A 21,152-nucleotide genomic window follows, 5' to 3' on the forward strand; every position below is an offset into this window, starting at 1 on the left:
TACACGGGAGGCTTTGCATCTTCTTCTGGAAGTGGCTTCAGCTCTGAGCCATGCTGATCCCTCCCCAGCTTTGCTTTTTGACTCTTGCCAGCCATCTAGATTCCCCAACTCCTGATCAGAGTTAGCTGCAGCTCTGCTCTCATTTGTCTTTACTGACATTTGGTAAACACCTTTGTGCTCTTTTTCTTTGGAAGAAGAGGCGTATGAGCTCACCCTGAAATATATTACCACAGACAAAGGGGCTGAAAGGTTAATGAGCACTAGGGGGTAGTTGAGCAGGAAGCTGGGGGCCAAGCAGCTGCCCAAGCTACAGCTATAAAGGAAACAGCCAAAGTGAGACAGCGATTGCATCTGATACAGATGCTGCAGACCTGCTCCCTCCTCACCTCCCACAAGTCCTTGGAGAAGCTGAAGATGCTGGGGTTCCGGCATTGGCCTTATTTTTGCTTGCTTCTCCTGGCTGCGCTTTCTGCCAGCGTTCAAACTGGGTCCTTACCAGGACAGCGGCTACAGGTAGGAGTTTTTGTGGTGGGTCAGAGGGAGACTTTTGGGAATGGCAGAGATGATACTTGGTTGTTCTTTGTTAGTCATCGATAGAAGTAGAGGGCAGGTTCAAAATCCTCAGTGCCAAAAGTTGCCTTTCTTTTCTCACCAGACATGGAGGCAACATTATAATTTCTCCTTAATAACATAGGAAAATAGGCTCAACTTGTCCCTGTGCTGAGCCACCCTCACAGTTAAGAAATGGCTTCCTAATACCCAGCCTGGTGTAATTTTAACTCTCTGCTTCTAGTCCTGTTCCCCATGGATACAGAAGGCAATTGTCATCCTCTTAACAACATGTTTTGAAGACTCATCAAATCTTTCCCCAGTCTTCCTTTCTCCAAACTAAACAGCCCCAGTTCTTCCAACCTATGGTCAATGGTTGCATTGACTTGGCTGAGCAGTCTCACAGAATGGGATACAGAGCTTTCCACCTCTGAGGAACTGATTCAAATCCAGCCGCGTGTCAGTTTTGAACAAAAGGGACACCCAGTGTGACTGGGTGACACTCAGTGTGTGTGGATTGTTTTGGGGCAGGGAGTCTTTGTCTCAGGTCACAGCAGGATGCTGGACTATGAGAAATGCCATATTGAATCAGCTTGGTAGTCTCTTAAGCCTAGAGGTCTGCTTCAGAGGGAATGCCATGCCAAACTTCTTAATGAATACCAGTAATTATTACATATATAGCCCATGGAGGTGACAGGTGTCTAGGAAGGATATTCATGAGGCCCAGACTTGTCTTCTGAGCATTTTCAGTGTGCATTTTCTTCAGAAAACCTCAGTTAGTAAAATGTCTGATTTGATATAATTTATGTAACTGAAGAAATAAGTATAAAAATGCCTTCTCTCCATGTGTAGTCTCAAGAACCTGCTGCCATGGAAGTGAAATGTGTGAACAATACCTGCCATTTTCTTTCACCCCAAGAGCCAGTCTGTACTCTTGTGCACATGCTCCCCTGAACCATCTTTGTGTCCCAGGCAACATAACCAGAGTCTGAGCAGGGGCCAGCAGATGACACATCCTTCTTCAGCTGAACCTTGTTCTTCCGGTTTCCTCGCCTCCCACCACACACCCTTCCCAAAGAGGAAGCAAGAGGGAGATCATGAGAAATCTTGATGTGCATGAGAGTAGGCTATAGTGATGGTTTGTTTCCTACATTGAACACCTTCAAGAGTAAATTGGATGCTTATCTTGCTGGGATCCTATGACCCCAGCTGACTTCCTGCCCTTTGGGCAGGGGGCTGGACTCAATGATCTCCCGAGGTCCCTTCCAGCCCTGATGTCTATGAAATCTATGAAATCTATGAAATGTTTCACCCATCACCAGCTCTATGTGGTCAGCACAGAACAGTAGTGAGCCAAGTTATAACAGCACAGCTATGCACTAAACTCCATTATGAATTAATTAGCATATTTAGCATATAATTATTATTAACCGTGCACAAACTTAGGGAGTCACAGTACCTGTGTCCTTCACTTCTTTTATCCTCTGCCTACCGGTGGCTTTCCTCTGGCTGTTTCTAAATTGCTCTATTTCCTGTCTCTTGTGTTTTTGTGCCTGTCACTTCCCCTTGCTCTTACAGAGTCCTCTGTCTCTGCTTCCTGCTGCCAACAGTAGACAGCCATGTGGACTGTGGGGTATAGGAATACAATCTCCGTGGGAATGCAGTTCCTCAGAGCAGGGATCAGAGGGTTTTACACACATATGGCTTCCTTATTCTCCCCAGCACTGTCCTCCACTGTCTCTGCTGAGCTTCAGGGCAGTGCTCAGCCTTGTAGGCTGTTTGTGGGTCCCAGAAGTGGGGGGAAAGGGCAAATTTTAAGGCTTTGTGGCAAGTGTTGAGTAGAATGCATGGCCTTACTTATGCCTTTTTTAGAGTCATTCATGTCCTGATTTTCTAATATTTATAAGTTGTGTGTTTCTCCTGGTTTTATGGGATGCTTTGGAAGGGGGAGGTGAAGAGGTGGCTTATAGAATTATAGCAAGGTAGGGCTGGAAGGGAATTGCAGAGATCATCTAGTCCAACCCTTTTCCTGAAGCAAGATCATCCTATCCAAGCCATCCTTGCTGCCCACTTCCATATTCTGAAAGCTACTAAATGGGGCACCTCTACCAAAGATAGTGATTTTTTTTCTTGTTTTTTTTGAGAGGGTAGTAACTGAAGGAGCCTGGCTTGGTGATGTTTATGTCAGGCAGGACAGCAGCCTGGATAAATTTCACTACATCTCCTATCTGCTTTTTCCCACTCCTGCACCCTCCAAATCAGACCACATAAAACAGGGAAGTTGGTAACAGGTGGGCTATGAGGGGTATAACTACCAGCTGGAAGTGGCATCACTGGGGAGTCTTAAAAGCAGGTAACAGCAAATTCCTACTCGCATGTTGGACCATTTTTTCCCCAATGCCCAGGGGCTTTCCTGCAAATCTCTTCCAGGAACCATGAAGGATACGTTAGTCCGCACCACCTAAAAAGAATGCTAGGAATGTAGGACAGCTCAGACACAAACCACACCTGTCACAATTGTAGGTTTGGAGTAGGGTACAGGATAGAGCAAGGGTCAGCAACCCCCGGCACATGTGCCAAGCATGGCACACAAAGCCATTTGCTTGGCACACCACCGCCAGCCCAGGCTCTAAGCAGCTGTTGCCAGTCACAAAGCCCAGGCTGCTCCCAGCAGGCGGCTGGGAGGCTCCAAGCCCTGCTGCAAGCAGACCAGGCTCTATGGGCCAGCTACAGCTGGGAGGCTGCAAACAGCTGCTCCGGGCTCTGGCATGTTGGCACTCTGGCACCTTCCATGGTAGACATGGTTTTTTCAGCACTCCGGCCAAAAAAGATTGCCTACCCCTGGGATAAAGCAATATCAGAGAAATACCTTAGAGCAAACAGGGTGGCTGGGTAGCCTTTGATCATGCATGTGAGTTGCTGCAAGCTATATATTTAGTTAGAATTCAAGTAGCTTACTCACAAGTATCATCCAGAGGCTGATAGAGCTTTCCTCTGGAGGCGGGCCATTCATAGTGTGTCCATGTGTTGAGAGAGAGAGAGAGACAGCTGCAGATGGTCAGCTGCTCTCAGTGTTTTCATCATGGCTGTCCCCCTTCCTCCTAGGCAGTCTTAGGTTATATTGACCTTCTAACATCATCTACCTGATCCCATAAAGGCCAGCAGATTTTGGCTGTCAGCCAATCAATTTGAAATGCATCAGTGATTACCAGGCAGAGGGACAGTGGCTCTGCCTCCCCTCCCAATTAGGAGGTCATTCCTAAGTCAATAGGGAACTAAAGTCCCCATCCTGTTACCTGTCTTCCCTTACATAGCCCAGTTTGATTGACAGGTGTGGAGACAATGGCAAAGAAAGGGGGAAAAAAACCTGCTTACGAGGTTTGGATGGAGGAGGCCAGCATGGAATCCTCCACAGTCCCCACCAACTTTGAAGACCTCAGCTGGTATGCCAGCAGGGCCAGAAGCTTTGTTATGCTTCATCTGTTTTATGACCCAGTGGACTTACTCAGAGGTGGGTGGGCTGGCAAGAGCTTCCCTTACTGAATGCTACAAGATGGATTTGATGGTTTTATCAGTCCCCATTGACTCTCAGTTCAGGAACTTTTGGTCATGCTCCTTCTAGCAGTCTTTGAGGAGTGTATTGCCATCCTCAGATCTAAGCAGGGTGAGTCCACAAGAGCTTGGTCCTTACACAGCCTTGGTCATACTGAAGAAGCTCTGCATGTCATGACTGTCAACAAATTGTTGGATTTCTTTTGCTCGCTCTTCCCCCATTTGGCTTTGATTTCTCGAATCTTCCTCTGGACTTACAAAAGAATTTTCCTTTGGAAGATTCTTCATCTGGGCTACAACAATTCTGTGTTGTGATGTATAAGCAAATCTGCTCCAACTTTAAACCTATTAAACCAGAGTCAAAGTTAGGGTAGTTCAGCTTAGTTGTATCACTACAGGATTATGTAGACATAACAGTTACAGAATAACAGAGGTTGCAAAGCTCCCAAGCAGCAGCACCCCTCTCCTCCCATCCAGCCCTCTTCAAGTGGCTAAAATGTATATTTACCTACACCCTTAGACCTTGTAAAAATGGAGCATGAGAAATGGAATAAAGTTTAATAGTATAAAATGCAAAGTCATGAAATAAGGGAGCAATGACAAGGACTTTTCAGCTATAAGTTGGGAGTGCATAGACTCGATATAGCTGAGGAAGAGAGTGACATAAGGAAATTGAAGGTGAAGATGACCATGAGCCCTAAGTGTGATGCTGCTGTAGAAAAAAAAAAAAAGCTAATGCAATCCTAGGGTGCATTAAGAGGAGTATATCCAGAGGGGCAAGGAAATACTGGTACCTTTGGATAAGGCATAGGTAGAACCCCATTTAGAACACTGTGTAGTTCTGGTCACCAGTGTCTATGAAAGATTTACTTGAACAGATTCAAAGAAGGGCCATGAAAATTAAGGGGACAAGTCTTTTCTTATGAAAAAAGAGTAAAGGAACTTGGTTTGTTTAGCTTAGCAAAACAGAATGAGAAGGGAAATCTGCTCACTCCTATGCAGGTGGGATGAATATTAGGGAAGGTATGAGTTTCTTAGACTGAGAAACATAGGCACAAGAGCAAATGGCTACAAACTGGCTATAGATACATTTAGTTTGGAAGTGAGAAAAGTTCTGTCAGACAGATGGGGTTTTGGAACGGTCTTTCAAGCAAAACAGTGAAAGCAATGAACATGCATCCGTGTAAGACTGAACTGGATATGTTTATGGAAAGGATAGGACAAGTCACCAAGATGTGGGTATGATGTGGAGTCATGTCAATGTGGTTCTCAGGCTGGGCTATAAAGGTAACTCTGTAGTGAGGGAGCTGTCTGGTAAACTCAGGTCTCAGGGCTTTACTGATCACCAGTTATGGCCAGGAAGGAATTCCTGCCTCCCCCGGCCCACGAATTCTACTGGGGTCTTTGGGATGGAGTTGGGAAGGTGTCAGCTTTTTCTGAGGCTGTGGGTTTGGGACTGGGCTGTGCTGCTTCTGCTGGTGCAAGGAAATCCAGAGTTTTCTGGCTAAAGTGTTCCTTGTCCCCAAGAATATATTAAATACTTCCCTGTGATGAAGCAACAGAATCCTGCCAGGGCCTTTCTCTTCCTTGCTTTTTACCTATGGCATGTTGTAAGGTGTATTGCCATTTCAGATGTGGTTCCTTGTAGTTGTGTAAGAGGCTCTGAAGTGATGATGTTGGAGTTTCCTTGGGATTACACTGGCCTACAAATGCAATGGACTGTACTCAATGGCCCAGGAAGCTCCAGTCCTGTTTGTGTGTTCTCAGCTGTGTGTTCTCTATTTTTTTTCAGCCTCTTTGGTATGTATGAATAACACAACCTACATCACCAGCATCAGAGTACTTCAAGTACGGAGTTTACCAAGAATTCTACAAGCAAATCTGTTAATTAGTTTAAAATTTAAAATGAATCAAATGGTTCACTCCAGGAATGTATCATACCAACATGGGACCTCTTCTCATCTCTCAGGGCCAGGACTTCATAGTCTTGATATTTCCAATATAGAGCAATTCATGGTGACATGCCTTGTTTCAGGATAGCTACCAATCCTCCATTGTTTTCAGCCGGACTTAATCTACCCGTACCCACCCACGGTTGGTGGTCAGTTTGAGAGGTGGGATTCAATATTTTTACAGCCCCACAGGTTAAGGGGTTACCTTCTTCAGTGAGGGCATTATGTGGCTTTAGCAAGTAAAAGCAAGGACATGGTGGCCATTTTGGAAGGGAACAATTCTTCAAGGCAAATTTTCAGTTATGAAAAATAACGGCTTGCCATTGCATCTTGTCTGCCCGACAGGGAGCCCAGGAGAAGGTAAAAGCCATGGGGTGGGGGCAAAGGCTTTCATTCTACCAATGGGGAGTGCAGTGTAGGTGCACAGCATTGGGCATGTGAAGGGCTCAGGGAATTTGGGGGCAAGGAGGAAGTAAAAACAGGGTGCATACTTCAGGCATTTAGTCTGCTCTGATTAAACAAACTGATCTTACAGCAGCTTTAATAGGCCTGTAAGCTCCAACTGCTTTGTGCTGTTCTGGAGTAGAGTAGAGCATGTAGGGTGGTCTGAGTTTGGCAAAAGGAACACATTAAAAAAAAATATAGAGACAGAGAAGATTGACACTTCGTATCAGGGCTCTCCAACTTCTGAGTGGCCACAGACTCCCTGGGCCCTACAGGACACCCTGTCCTGTCCGCAATGGCAGGGGCCAGAGCAGGAAGATGAAGCAGGGAAGGGGGAGCCCCAGTAGTAGCAGCAGCCAGAGTGGTGTGAGAAGCTTGTGCCTGGGCAGGAACCTGCAGACTGCAATTTAATCCCTTGTAGGCTGCATTTGGCCAGTAGGCCACAAGTTGGATAGCTCTCCTTCATATCGTTAGAAATGTCACGTGGTCATCTCTCCTTTTTGGCCCATCCCATCCCACTCTTGCTGATCTCTGATCCCCCATACCCTTCACCTCTGACCCCTTCACAGCTAGCACCCCAGGCCACTGAAGGACTTGCACTTGAGCTCAGGACACTTTTCCCCTCTGCATCTTATTCTGGAGCTCCAGAATGTTGTCAATGCTCCCAGGTTTGCTTTCCTGGGGCCCACCTTAACTGGAACTCCCCTGTTTCACTGAGTGGCTGCTCTTGTCTCTCAACAGCAAACAGCTTCCTCTCTCTGGGTAGAAATATACTTATCAGTTACAGTAAAGTCTTTAAGCAAAAGTGCCAGGCCTGGCACCAAATCTTGGGCTTTCCACCTCCTCTGGTATAGGCCCTGTCTTCAGCACTAGCAAATACCATTTGTTCAGCATGCCACTCGAGATCTCTTTCACGTAGCAGAGAACTACTGCCTCCCACGCTGCCACTGCACATGTAAAGGCTGTACTGATCAGCCACAAACTGTGTCAACTTAGTGGCCAATGAATTGCCCATTGGTGCTAGGATGGCAGTCTGGCGCTGGAGGTTTCAACAGCTCCCTCTGGATTCAGAAAGACTCTCTTCCTTCAGAGCCCAAGCTTGGAGTCATCCCTGAGGCACCAGATATGTTTACTCTTTGTAGAAGAAACCAGAGAGTCAAAGGAGCTCTTCTGTCCAGGCATGGCTTCCATTCATCTAACACCCAACTCTCATAGGACACTGGGGATTTCCAAGTGCCCTGAAAATTTCTACAGAGGAGGTGTCAGAGAGATTGCCCTCCCTGGGCAATCCCTGGGACCGGCCTTGCTCATCAATGAGCTGATCACAGACCCAGCTAAGATGATATACCAGACATAAGCAAAAATCGTCACTTTTAGGAGGGCAGACAAAAAATACATCACTTCCATGGGCACTGAGTACCTGTACACTCATCCCCATCCTTCCCTGGTGGTCACAGAAGTGAGCAAGAATGTTGAGGACAAAGGAAATTGAAGATGGACCAATTTGGTGAGGGGTCCTACTCTCCCAGGAGTCTCTGACTCAGGATTGCCAACTACCAAGCTTCCCTGACCCCTCATGACTTCTGAATCTATGACATAACTGCAGACTTGCTCCTGACAAGAGACAGTTTGGTGTCATTAATCACTGAGGGGCAGCCAGTAGCCAAAACAGGCTTTCAGGGGGCCTTGGATGCAACTGTTACCAGTCATGTCCATTGGTTTCTAGTTGTAATGCCTAGCTTGGGAAATCAGACTCCTGTAGTCAGAACAAAGGAGGTTCCCAGCTACTGTGCAAGACCAGCCTTTCAAATTTCTGGAACTGTTTTCAGATAGATGAGGGCCTGTACACCATTAGGGATTCAAGGTCCACTCTTTTCCCCTTGGGGGTGTTGTAAGACAGACCCACAGTGAAGTAGATTGTTGTCTACAGAAGCTCATGCCCCTCTGAATCAGTTTCTAAGGTGCCACCCTGCCTGTGTGTGTGTTTCTCTCTGCTGCTTGGCATCGGTGCTACTAAAACAAAACTACTTACCAGTAACTGGAGTTCTTCAAGGTGTGTTGTCCACATACACAAAGTGGAGGACCCTTCCCTAAATCCAACAAAGTGCTCTTTCAGCCCTCCTGGCCCTATTGACCTTTCTCTGCAGGTGCCTGCAAAGGCTGCCTGCACTTTTCAGGTCTCTCTCTAGCTTCCCCTTAGCTAGAGGGTCTCCTGTCCTGCCTGCTCTCCAAGCTACCACTGCATGACATTTGGGGCAATTAAATTGGGATTGTTCACATAGGAAAACTATTGCAAGATAAGCTACAGTGTCAATGTAGAGGACCAAAGCTATTTTAAAGCAGTTCCTTGTGAACACACCTGCTCTGAACTAACGGTGACTTTGTACAATTTAGCTTGTCCAGTTCCAGCCTGAACTAGGGCTATGGTGGAATACCTGCTGCAGCTATTTTCTGGAGCTTGACTGATCAGAAATAGTTCAGACCTTGGGGCCTCAGATCCTGACAGACCCAGCACATCCCATGGCAGGGGCCTTCCAGCAGTCAGAAATTATCAGAGGTTCCTGACTTTTGTGGTTCACCCAGCACATCCCAAGTGGTTGGAGTAGGAAAAAAACTCCCAAAAACTCTATCCAAAAAAATTAACTTTACAGATAAGGAATGCTTCTTTCAATAGTGCCTCTACATCTGACAGAACCTTATCTTTATTTGGGGGAAAGAGTAGGTGCCAAGTAAGCACCCACACAATATTCCCTGTGGTAAAAACAAGAACTATGGTATGCCCCCTTCCCTCCTGCCCAAGCCCAAGTGGCACCAATAAATTCCTGCCCTCAGCCTCAGTAAAAATGCCAACAATTGAAGACTGAAGTCTCTTCTCCATGGTAGTAGGGGGAATCTCTTGAAGGTAGGATAATGATGAAGTGGGGTGCTTGCCCTGCTACTGTGTGGTCTGGACATCTCTTATGGTGGGGGGGCATGTCTCAGGGGCAGGGCAGCTGACTGGACAGTTTCCCCAACGCTATCTGTATTCAAGCTTAAAGTCACTGAATATGTACAGGAGCTGTGTGTTTTGAGCCTTTGATTCTTCTGTGTCCAGGTAGGGCAGACAGATCTCAAACTGGTTGTGTCAGAAGATGGTTTGGGTCAGTGGATGGGCACTGTGGGGCAGTGTTGTTCCTAGAGCTCAGTGTTGGGGTAGGGAATCCTGACAGAGGGCCACAGGGAGGTGAAGCAGAGTAGGATAGGGCACTCTGGTTATCAGTCTATCTCTGCCTGTCTCCCTTTCTCAGAAACTGCTCTCTCAGCTGCTGCTGCAAGATCCCGAATCCATGCTGGCTGAAGATGATGTCAGGGAGGGGTCAAGTTTTGGACCTCAGTTGCTTCCCTCAGCTCCACCCTTTCTCCCATCTGGAGCAAACACTTTCTGGCTCTCCCTTTGGCGCCAGACACTGGCCAAACGCAAGTGGACTTTGTCTGGTGAGCGAGCATGGAAGACAAATCCCAGGGGCTGTTTCGGACTAAAGCTGGACCGGATTGGAACCTTCAGTGGCCTGGGCTGCTAGCTCTGGAGGGCGCAGAGGTGAGGGGTCGGGGATCAGTGAGAGTGGGATGTGGTGGGCCAGGAAGAAGAGTAGGGGGTGAGGGAAGTAGAAGAATGGGACCAGGAGGTAAGACCAGCTATGGGGAGGGGATGAGGAAATTGGAGTGTGTTGTGGGGGCAAGAGGGTAAGGGGCTGTGGGGTTGCACTGCTCTCTGCTCTCAGAAGGCTGAGCTTTGTAAAAGTGGGTCAAGGACCTTGGCCTTATTCTCAGCTGAGGGGATGGGTGACACACAGAGAAGAGGTTGACTCCAGCTTAGTGTGCGACTGATATGCATTGTGTGTTCCTAGGCACAGGTGTTTGAGGTCCTGAGAGCCTCTCATTTGGGACGACACACAAGAACAGGCCTCACATCTCAGCAGTCAGATGTTTGTGAAACCTCCCATTTTGGGCCGCCAGTGAGTGGAGAACTGGAGCAGGGGGCCTGTAACTGGTCTGAAGAGGGCTAGGCACAAAAGCCCACCCAGCTCTACTATTGCTTCTCAGTTCTGCCCCACAACATCTCCTGCTGCTCCAGCCCCTCACCTCTCTTAACAACCTTAACTATCATCATCCAACCCCACAGAATAGCAGCTTTGCAAGAGCACAGGCCCCTTTGCTGCTGTGTTTCTGTTTGGCATTAATGTATGGGTTTCTATAAGACTTCTTACATGTAAGGATAAACCTGTTAATTGAAAAAATGTATAGTGGCTTTGTCTTAAACAATTAAAATACAGTAGCTTCTATCACGGTAAAACCTTCTCTGTAAAATATTTCCTTCAACTTGTGTCTTTTGTAACAAAGAGCTGTGCTGTGAAAGAAAGGGGTTGCAGCCAGAGAGGTGAAAAAGCTCTGTGTCCCACCAAGCCCTGGAGTCCACCAGTCCTTCTGACCAGGAGACAGACTGATCCCCACCTAACTTCTCAGTGTAACCCTTTTGCTGAGCACCTGTCAGCAGTAACAAAGGCTGGGTTCAATTTTGGGTTATTTCACCTCGGCTCAAGCCCCCACTCAGACTATCTGGGAAAGACTAAATGAATCACTGAGATGTTCGATAAAACCAACAACCCTTCCTTCACAAGCAGTGTAAACACAAAACCCAAATTTATTGCAAAGAATAAATTTAAAAAAAATCCACTGACTATAATTTTAAAGGTCTATAGGTGGCACCCTCTTGGTGAGGCTTTATCTATACCCAGGAAGTCTGGGACTTGGGGCTCCCCAGTGGGTAGTTCCAGGGGTCTGCATCCCTATAGCTGCCCTTCAGCAATCGGATGGAGAGGGGGTCCCACACCAGAGAGTCCTATGAGCTGCTGAAGGGGCCTGCAGCGCAAGAGCCCCCTTGTTGCTCCCTGAGAAACTCTAGTGTTGATCTCCAACAACACCTCCTTAAGAGGAGGCTTGATGCCTACCTAGCCTAGTTTTTCTCCTGCCCAGGCAGGGGGTCAGACTTGAAGATCTACAAGGTCCCTTCTGACCCTACTTCTGTGATTCCATGATTCCACTTCCACATGGTGGCTTTGCAGGGTTAACTGCAGTTTTCATCAGCATATCACACCCCAAAGTTTCTAGTCCTAATCCTAGCTGTACTGGGGCAAGAGAACTCAAAGAAAAGCCAGCCAAACAGCAAACAAGCCTGAACTGCAACCAGCACCAACCACGCTGCTCGGTCAGGACAAATTGCTGCAAAAGCAACAACATGGGCCGGGCCCAAACCATGCCAGGTTTGCAAACATGCAGCAAACACACAGCAGGGCTCAATGACACAGCTAGGCTGAGGCACAACAGCTGTAAAACAATAAAAGGGGGGACTTGGGCCTGTCCTGCACCTCCTGTCCTGAACATACGACAAAAGAGCACCAGGCCTATTTGGCTGCGGCCTGGACGTTTAGTCTCGGCTACACTGCTATGCTGAGACCTAACAGCTATGAAACAACAAAAAGGGGTCAGGCCTACTTCAGAAAGGACCTAAACTACAACCAGTGCCCAACTGTACTGCTTGGTTTGGACATAAAGGAGGCCCAGGCCTATTTCACTGGACCTGGACTGTGCAGCAAAAAGCTGGCCAGGCCTATACTGCACTAAAGCCTGAATAAACAACAAGAAGTCCCATGGCTTCACCCTAGCCCAAATCTGCCAGCCAGTCATATGGCTGGGGTTCAGCCACCATAGCTGGGTTGAAATGCTATTACTGTGGAACAGCAAAAAGGGCTCAAGCTTATAGCTGCAGCCTGGACATCCAGTCTCAGCTATGCCACCATGCTGAGACACTACAATCCGCAACACAGGAGGTCAGTAACGGCCAGAACCCCATTCCTGGTCAGTCTGCTCTAGGGATTAATACACTAATGATGCCATCCCACTCAAGGCCTGTGCTGCCAAAACTGCCATCAAGACATGCAGCTAGGGTTCAACCACACATCTAGGTTGGAACCAAAAGAAGTGTAACCACAACTTCTACATGCCAGGTTCTTAGGCCTGGCCCAGACCTAATCAGCAAAACTGCCAGGCTTCAACTCTGGATAGCCTGCTGCATGGAATTGATACCCTCCCCTCCCCCTCAATGGTATCTTCTCACTCAAAACCCAGAAAACAAAAGGGGAAAGGAGAGGGCAAGGGAGAGAACACAGGTCTCGAGCCCTGAGACAGACTTTTCTTCCTGTACCAGAGGCTTCTCAGTCACACAGCTTTTACTTGCTTGTCCAGTGAAGAGGGTAGGGACATGACATCCCCCACCCCTGCCACCCAACGAAAGCAGGTTTTCTGACTCCCAATTCAACAGTACAGCTCTCAGCAGCCCCAGGAGAAAAGAGCCCCCAGCCCCAGGTAGCCCGAACTAACAACCAATCAAGAAACAGCATCATTTGAACACTGCTAATGCAGACCAATGTATTCAAAGGTGGTCAGTGTTCCTGGATGCGCTCAGGAGTCACTAAACTGGTTTTACTGGTCTTTTAAGGAATGTTAAGACAATAGTCAAGACACAATGAGGGGAGAGGGAAGTGGGCCTCTTCCAGCCCCCAAAAACACACACAGCTACCAAAAGCACACTTTACCACACACAACCCCAAGTTTGTATGGGTGTTACGCAAGTAAAATTCCAGCAGGCCAGTGCCTGGCCCTCAAGTAGCATCCATTTTGATACTCTTGCTCCATGAATCTTGCAGAGGGGGAGGGTCAGCATTTCACAGCCAGCAGATGGCAGCAGCACCCCAGCTAGGCAGGCCTGCCGTTCTCCTGTGGGGTCCGGTGGAGGGGCTTCTTTCTGTTTCTCACATATCAAGCACGACCTTTCATCACTCCTGCACCAATGCCAGGAGAGCAACTAAATCCAGATCTATTCTGTACTGGGGAAAGACTTCCCAGTCCTGTACCGTTCAGTTTCTGTCACTCCCTGTCTCACTCTCTGCTTCCCACAGACACTACACCATTGTGCTTGGCTCAGTGGCTTTCCCTGGCCTGGCGTAACCCTTATGTAACAGCCACTCCAACGTCATTCCCTTGATTCACAGTTGCCAAATCCCACGGCTGACTCTACCAGACTCTCCCATCCTTCCTTCTCAAAGCTGCACAGAGACAAGTGAAAGAGGTCTACGGGAAGCCGGCTAACAGACCACTGATCCTATAAGTGCCATTACGAGGTGCCGGGGAACGCATCTTCCACTTCCCTGTGCTCCATGCTCAGCCCCTCACTCCCACCGCCCCAGAGGAAGCTGCTTTCATATTGTCAAGGCATGAGACAAGCGGCATATCCCAACCTACATGTACTCCAAGCCTGGACTTTCCCAGACGAGCAGGGATGTTGACTGTGGAGTATGTCCCTGTGAGCTCCAGTCTTGGCTTGCCCCAGCTGGAGCTTTGGTTATGGAAAAGTGGTTGGGAGGTTGAGTGGGACAACACTAGGGCCAGAGAGGTTTGCAGTTGTCATGTTGGCTGTTCTCACCTGCCCTGTGCCCCCTGCACAGAGTCCTCAGCAGCAGCATTCATGTTTGCTCAGTAAACAGTAGGCCTTGCAAATGTGCTAGTAGCCTGGAGCCATCTTTTGTCACTGTTCTGCTCCCCCTAGCAGGCTGGGCCTTGGGGCTGGCCCCTTTCCTGAGGGTGGCAGAGGTGCCAGGATTGTCACCCCCGCCCCACTGACCCCTCCGCAGGGTTGCAGCATAAGCCATCCATCCCCATGGCCTTTAAGTAAAGGTCACAACCTCCATGGGAGCTAAACTTAGCTGCCTGCTTCTTTGGCAGCCCTGGGAATAGTAGCTTTGCAAGGGGAGTTGGGTTACGCCTGAGAGAGGCGACCTGTCTGCAGACCCCCTTGGTATCTGCTCCCCATTCCCCCCACCACCACCACCACCACCACGCCTGCCCTGCTGTCTCTCATGCCTGCTGCTGGCCTGCTCCAGAGCTCCCTGATACAGGGACAGGCAGGGGTGGAGGAGCCTGCTGCCCCTCACCACACCTCCTCCTGAAAGATAGCTTCACCCAAGGCAGCTATGGCTATATAGGATAACTTGGCAACATTTCCAGGATCCTTTCACAAAAGTATTTAATAGTGTTAGCCATATCCCTTATGGGATGCTTGCATGTCTTCAAGTCTTCTTTCACAAAACACAGGGCACACTTGCTCCTTAGTGCCTCAGGGCTCACAGCAGTCTTATGTTGGGTTTAGCCCACGGATGGTTTGGCTACAGGTGACCCTGGCTCGGAAGGGCTGGACTCCATGACCCCTGGAGGTCCCTTCCAACCCCGCTTCTCTGACTGCATCCCCTCCTGGTGCCGTGGGCTCCAGATGCTCTTCCTGGGCCAGCGCTGCCCCCCCAGGGCCTGGGGAGCTGGAGCCCGCATGGGAAGGCCGAGCGGCGCGGGAGCGGGGCGGCCCCGCCCGGCCACTGGGCGCCACCGCAGCCGTGGGGCGGCGGGAGGATTTCAGCCGTCACGTCCGGCGGGCGAGGGCGCCCAGGACCCGAGGGGGCGCCAGGGCTGCGTCCCCCACCCCCAGCACGGCCCCTGCCGGAGAGCGCGTGGGCAGCCCCAGCCCCAGCCCCAGCCCCAGCTCCCCTGGAGGCGGCTCCAGGCCGGGCGAGCCGAGGCGCACGTAGCCCGCGGCCGCCCCCGACGCCGATTGGGCGTGGGCCGCTGGGGCGGGCCCGCGAGTCGCTATATATTGGGGCAGCGCGCCCGGCCCCTACCTCCTCACTGCACGTCGTAACCGAGCCGGGCCGGGCCAGGTGCGCGGGGCCGGGCCGGGGCCGGGCGCAGCACGTGGGTGTCCGGGATGAGGCGGGGGACGCTGCCTGTTTGTGTCCTGGGCTGGGGCATCTGGCCGTGCCGGACGGGACGGGGCGGGGTGCGGGCCTCGCGGGGCGGCGGGCGCCGGACTGCGGCCTCCGGAAAGTGCCCGCGCTGGTCTCACTGCCGTTTCCTCCCCTAGGAGCATCTTCCAGAGACAAGATGGTGAAAGTCGGAATCAATGGGTGAGCGCGGGGCGGGGCGGTGCCCTCCCCAAGGACGTGTCAAGGTCGCCCCGTGCAGCAGCTGCGGCCGCGGCGCCGCCGCCCTCCCTCCCGCCCGCCTCTCGCTCCGCGCACGCGGCCCCTTGTGCACGGCAGCCGCGGCCCGGTGGGGCGGGCGCTGAGTCACTTCCCCCTTCCCCCCCGGCTCGCCGGAGTGAGTCACACGAGCGGGAAGCGCCGCCGCCTCGGGGCAGCGCTGGGGCCCGGCCCTGGGATCTCCCGGCTTCCTGTCCCCCCTCCCCCCCGGATCGCGTGTCTGCCTGAGCCCCGAGGCCCCGGGGAATGCAACCTTATGGTGCTGTAACCGGAGCTGCTGCCCCAGGCCCAGTAAACTTAATACCTGACCTTTCTGCAGTGGACCAGGCTGGTTAATCTTCAGCTCCTCTTGCCCTTTGGTCTGCTGCAGCCCGGCAGCCACCATCACCCCCCCCCCACACACACACACAGCTGCTGCCCTGTGGCTCCCCTTGTGCAGAGGAAATGGCAGCTGCTTTGGGGGTGGCACCAGAAATCTTGCCCACCCCAGACTGCAGCACCCCTTCACACTGTCCTGTTCCCACCCCTCCATGTGCCTGGGCCTCAACTTTTATTTCCCTCTCCCTTCCAGATTTGGTCGTATCGGCCGCCTGGTCACCAGAGCTGCCTTCACCAGTGGCAAAGTTGAGGTTGTGGCCATCAATGACCCCTTCATTGACCTCAGCTACATGGTGAGTGGGATTCCTCCACCCTGCTCTTGCCTCCCCTCCCTCCCAGCCACCAGGCTTACTGGGCTTTGGCCAAGCTGCCTCCCTGCAGGATGAGAAGGGAGGAGAAGCAGTGACTCTCCAGTCCCTCCAAAAGCCAAACATTATGGGCACATGAGGTGCGGCAGGGATCGCGGTGAAGGTCTCCTGGCTGGCCTTCAAGACGTATCAAAAGAGCCAGACCCAAGCAAGGTCTTTTCAGGAAGAAGCGGCTAAAAGGGTTGGCAGAGCAAGGGGTGTTGGAGCCTGGAGTGGCAGGGGATCACTGGCGGGATGCAGCCCACGCTTCTTACATTGCTCTTTCCCCTATCCCACCCACCAGGTTTACATGTTCAAGTATGACTCCACACATGGTCGCTTTCATGGCACTGTCAAGGCTGAGAATGGAAAACTTGTGATTAATGGGCATGCAATCACCATCTTCCAGGAGTGAGTGTCCCTTCCCCTTCACATTCCTCTTGCAGCTTGGGGAAGCGGGGGGTGATGTGGAGGAGCAGAATTTAATAATTGTTGGATGTTAAATGATCTCTTTCTTCTCAGGCGTGACCCCAGCAACATCAAGTGGGGAGAAGCTGGAGCAGAATATGTTGTAGAGTCCACTGGAGTCTTCACCACCACAGAGAAGGCCAGTGTAAGTGGTGGCTGTACCTAGGGTGGATATGTGAGAGGAAGGGTTTAAGCAGGGCTATAGCTCTGTCTTATGCAAGAGGATGTGTTTTGAATGACTTCAGTGTGTGAGGATGTGTATGGCTTCCATGTGTGTAATATCCCCTCATACCTGGGTAGCTAAGAGTATTCTCCCTCTCCTAGGCTCACCTGAAGGGTGGTGCAAAGCGTGTGATCATCTCTGCCCCCTCAGCTGATGCACCCATGTTTGTGATTGGTGTCAACCATGAGAAGTATGACAAGTCTCTGAAAATTGTCAGGTGAGGAATGTGTACCTGTGCAGGACAAGCCTGAGGTGCAAAGTAGACCCCAGTGAGGTGGAGCGTTTTTTGTTCCCTGCCTGTGCTCTCCACTGGGATGTTGGCCCTACCTGCCCCAGGCTGATGTCTCTCTCCTTTCCCATAGCAATGCCTCCTGTACCACCAACTGCCTGGCCCCCCTAGCCAAGGTCATTAATGACAACTTTGGCATTGTGGAAGGTCTCATGGTAAGTGACCTGGAAACATCAGGCCTGGATGATAGGGGAGAGCTCTGGTTGGAAGTTCTGTAACAAAGAGGTTGGGCATGGGGGTAAGGGGGCAGTGATGGGGGGTGGTCACTTTTTTTTTTTTTTTTTTCCCCCCCCCCCCCCGCCCCCCCCCCCCCCACAAGATGTGGTACAATTGCCCATCCTGGCAAACTTCAAAAAGTGTCTTGATGCCCATCTTGCTGGGGTCATCTGATTCCAGGTCTTTCCTGTCCAAGTGCAGGCGGGCTGGACCCAGTGATCTGTAAGATCCTTTCCAGCCCCAAACAACTATGAGACTAACAGGCTTGGCTTTGTGAGTGGGGATTGTTGACCTAGTGGTATAGGAAGGATCACCCTTCCTACTCTGTCTGGACATTGGGGAAGGTAGGGGTCAGCAGGTAGTAGTGAGGTGAAACTCCAGGTGTGTATACTGCATTCTAACTCTGTCCCACCTTCCAGACCACAGTCCATGCCGTCACAGCCACACAGAAGACTGTGGATGGCCCCTCTGGGAAGATGTGGCGGGATGGCAGAGGTGCTGCCCAAAACATCATTCCAGCATCCACTGGGGCTGCCAAGGCTGTGGGAAAAGTCATTCCTGAGCTCAACGGGTGAGTATCTCCACCCTCAACCCCAACGGTTACCTGCATGCGGGAAGGGGGCCAGGATAACCTGCAGCTACAGCCTCCCAGTAGGCTGTGTCAAAACCCTAGTTGACCTGGGAATCATGAATGCACACTCTTCTGGTGACACCTGACTTGTCTTGCAGGAAGCTCACTGGAATGGCATTCCGTGTCCCAACACCCAATGTCTCTGTTGTAGACCTGACCTGTCGCCTGGAGAAAGCAGTAAGTATTGCGAGGTGCAGGACCTGGAGTAGCTTTGGTGCACTTGCTATATATTCTCTCCCGTCCTGATGAGGAGCAGTCCTGCCCTTGCCTTGTCCTAAGGGGACAGGCAGGGATGAGAGTCTCTGTTGGCTGGAATAGCATTTGATAGTCCTAGCTGTGCTGCTGTCGGTGTCCTAAGCTGTGGCAGTGATCTGTCTTGGTGGGAGGGCTGGATCAGCTGTCACTTCATGAGTGCATTATGTGCTCTGTTTTGCAGGCCAAGTATGATGATATTAAGAAGGTTGTGAAGACTGCCTCTGAGGGCCCCTTGAAGGGCATCCTGGGATACACAGAGGACCAGGTGAGGCACTACCACCCTTTCAACAGACCCCAAATGGGTGAACAGCTCTCTTCTATGATGACTGGGATGTCTCGGACAAACTCTCTCCTGCCATGGGCTGCTTGTGGATCAGAGTCAGCAGCTGCTTTTTGAAATAGGACAATTGTGGTAACAATCTTTCCCTTCTTCCAGGTTGTCTCCTGTGATTTCAACAGTGACACCCACTCATCCATCTTTGATGCAGGTGCTGGCATCGCTCTCAACGATCACTTTGTCAAGCTGGTCTCCTGGTATGAAGGGAATGAGGAGGGGTGAGGGTGGGGATGGCCAGGCAGTTCCCCTGTGGGGTAGGTGGGAGCACTCCAGAGGCCAGTAAGGCCAATGCATGCCTTTGCCTTGCATTCTATGCTTCTGCACCCTGATGGAGTCCCTGTGGTACAGTGTTATAGCTGAAGTTTTGGGAGTGTTCAGGTAGTGGCCTTTTTTGCAGCTGATCCCTTTCCTTAATACCATCTGCCCTTTTTAGTGTTAGAAGCAACTGCCCTATATGTCTTTCCAGCTGGAAGAAGCTGTTTGGGGTATGGGAGAGAAAGATGGCTGCTAAAGAAATAGTTCATCTTGCTCTAACTGCTTCCTTATTGCTTGTCCCCCTAGGTATGACAATGAATTTGGGTACAGCAACCGTGTGGTGGACTTGATGGTTCACATGGCTTCCAAGGAGTGAACCAGGCACATGGCTCAGCTGCTGCCCGGGGAGGGAGGGGGAGGCTAGAGTCTCTCCTGTCGGATACTGCCGCCCTCCTGTCACCATTCAGTTCTGCAGCCTGCAGTGAGAGGCCAGTGCTGTTCCACCTGCGTTCTCCACTCCCCCACGTGCTTCAAGCTGGGGGGAGGTGAGGAGGTAGCTGGGAACTGACCTGTTTCTATTCTATCTTTCCTCTAATAAAATAATCGCTGTCCCAAAGCGTTTGTTTGTTTGGTTTGTCTGCAAGCAAGGGGTGGAGCCTGGGCAAGAAGAGGCTTACAGTAGCTGGGCCGTCCTTTTACCAATGGAAGGGCAGTTACTAAGATGCAAAGAAGTATGTGTAAACTAAAAATACCTCATGAAAACTGCTTTAAGGCTGCAAAATAAAGGACGGAGGTGGCTGAAACACTTTTACTTAAATCCTCCCCCTCCATTCCAGACTACAGTGATACATAGTATAATCCTGTTGCAAACATAGTCTAAAAATAGCTACCTTGTTATCGCTAAGGGAAGTGTCAAGCAGTGTGAACTGTAGATATCTGTGCTTGTCATACAGTCCAGACCTCCATCTAGCTGGGTGCAGGAACAATTGATAGCAGTAGTACAAGATTGGGCTTGATATCATTCAGATTACAACCATGTTTCAGGCAGTGATGTCAATGATTTTCATGGGTTCTGCTCATTCTGAAAGGACAGTTTTGACTGGCAGGCAAGTACATGGAATATTCCAAAAAGGGTGGGCAGGGAGTTTAGCCTTTCTTCTTGGCTGATCTCAAACTTCTTTATATGGTCATGCCAGCTCTTGCAGAAATAGGAGATGAACTGCTTCCCTTTCCTCTCACTAACCTCTTGCTCACTTAGGTTAATGTTCTAGGAGCATTTAGAACAAACTAGAATGCCTGCATCTCCCCAATTTATGTGTTAGCTAAGCAGGAGCTGTCATCTTCAAGAGCAGTTGAAACATCCTGTTGCTTTTGTTAGCTGAACAGGCATTTTGTATCTGCCCTTGCAGCAAAGATGCTGGTGTTTATGAGGAGCAGAAAGAAGCTTTGGTTGAGGTCCTTAAAAATGCTCAGGTATGGCAATGCACTGAGAGGCAATTAACTTTCAGGTTAGCAAGTGTCAGCCCCAGGAATGGTGTCTGGGCTCCTGTACTATGCATAGGGAGAATAGGAAAGATATTTTAACAACCAAGTAGAGAGCTCACTGGGAATTAAACCTGGAGGAAAGGGGTGGGGGGGCAACAGGGGTCTGAGTACCTGATGTGGCCAGACAGGTGGTTGGTTTAAGAGGCTGGACTGACATGTCCCTACCCCATCCTAAGCCAGGACAGCTGGTCTAATGATGGAGCTTGGAGGGGGAATTGGCTAGATCTCATTCAGCTGACTTGGGTGCTGGGAAGGAGGAGAGTTTGCAAGTTGGGGTGGTGGTTGGGAGTAGGGGTGTGGAGGGGTATTTTTTTACAGGAAATAGCTTGAGATAAATGAGTTAAAGAATATGGCTGCTTTCCTGAGACCGGGAAAGGGAGGGGCAGGAGTTAGGCAAGCTGATGCACCTAGTCCTGGAAAATCTACTTGCCTAGTGGTTAGGGTGTTCTGTTTGCAGTCTTTCTACTGCAGGGGTGTGCAACTATTTTGGTTGGAGGGCCACTTAATGAGTTTCGGTGAGCTGTCCCCACCCCTTGACCAGTATCCCAGCCCCTGGTCACCATTTTGGGACTGGAAGCCCCACCCCAAC

General features: G+C 50.4%; 2 protein-coding genes across 2 annotated transcripts; both read left to right on the forward strand.

Annotated features, from left to right (window-relative positions):
* Positions 1–380: 380 nt before the first annotated feature.
* LOC149874011 (C-type natriuretic peptide 1-like) lies at positions 381–10,824 on the forward strand. Its single transcript, XM_090031577.1, has 3 exons — positions 381–513; positions 9,785–10,074; positions 10,385–10,824. The coding sequence occupies exons 1-2, from the start codon at positions 415–417 to the stop codon at positions 10,055–10,057; spliced, it is 372 nt and encodes a 123-aa protein (XP_089887703.1). The 5' UTR covers positions 381–414; the 3' UTR covers positions 10,058–10,074; positions 10,385–10,824.
* Positions 10,825–15,182: 4,358 nt separating this feature from the next.
* On the forward strand, positions 15,183–19,634 carry GAPDH (glyceraldehyde-3-phosphate dehydrogenase). Its single transcript, XM_090054674.1, has 12 exons — positions 15,183–15,298; positions 15,502–15,544; positions 16,191–16,290; positions 16,649–16,755; positions 16,867–16,957; positions 17,137–17,252; positions 17,398–17,479; positions 17,960–18,111; positions 18,270–18,348; positions 18,608–18,691; positions 18,863–18,960; positions 19,325–19,634. Exons 2-12 carry the CDS (start codon positions 15,522–15,524, stop codon positions 19,392–19,394), a joined length of 1,002 nt encoding a protein of 333 aa, XP_089910800.1. The 5' UTR covers positions 15,183–15,298; positions 15,502–15,521; the 3' UTR covers positions 19,395–19,634.
* Positions 19,635–21,152: the final 1,518 nt, after the last annotated feature.

Source organism: Crocodylus siamensis, chromosome 1 (genome assembly GCF_052110815.1).
Source record: "Crocodylus siamensis isolate JL-2025a chromosome 1, ASM5211081v1, whole genome shotgun sequence".
NCBI lineage: Eukaryota > Metazoa > Chordata > Crocodylia > Crocodylidae > Crocodylus > Crocodylus siamensis.

Coding starts and splice junctions, on each gene's coding strand:
- LOC149874011 (XM_090031577.1), top strand. CDS start 415: ATGCTGGGGTTCCGGCATTGGCCTTATTTTTGCTTGCTTCTCCTGGCT. Junction 514..9,784: donor TACCAGGACAGCGGCTACAG/GTAGGAGTTTTT, acceptor TCCCTTTCTCAG/AAACTGCTCTCTCAGCTGCT.
- GAPDH (XM_090054674.1), top strand. CDS start 15,522: ATGGTGAAAGTCGGAATCAATGG. Junction 16,756..16,866: donor GCAATCACCATCTTCCAGGA/GTGAGTGTCCCT, acceptor CTTTCTTCTCAG/GCGTGACCCCAGCAACATCA. Junction 16,958..17,136: donor CCACCACAGAGAAGGCCAGT/GTAAGTGGTGGC, acceptor TCCCTCTCCTAG/GCTCACCTGAAGGGTGGTGC.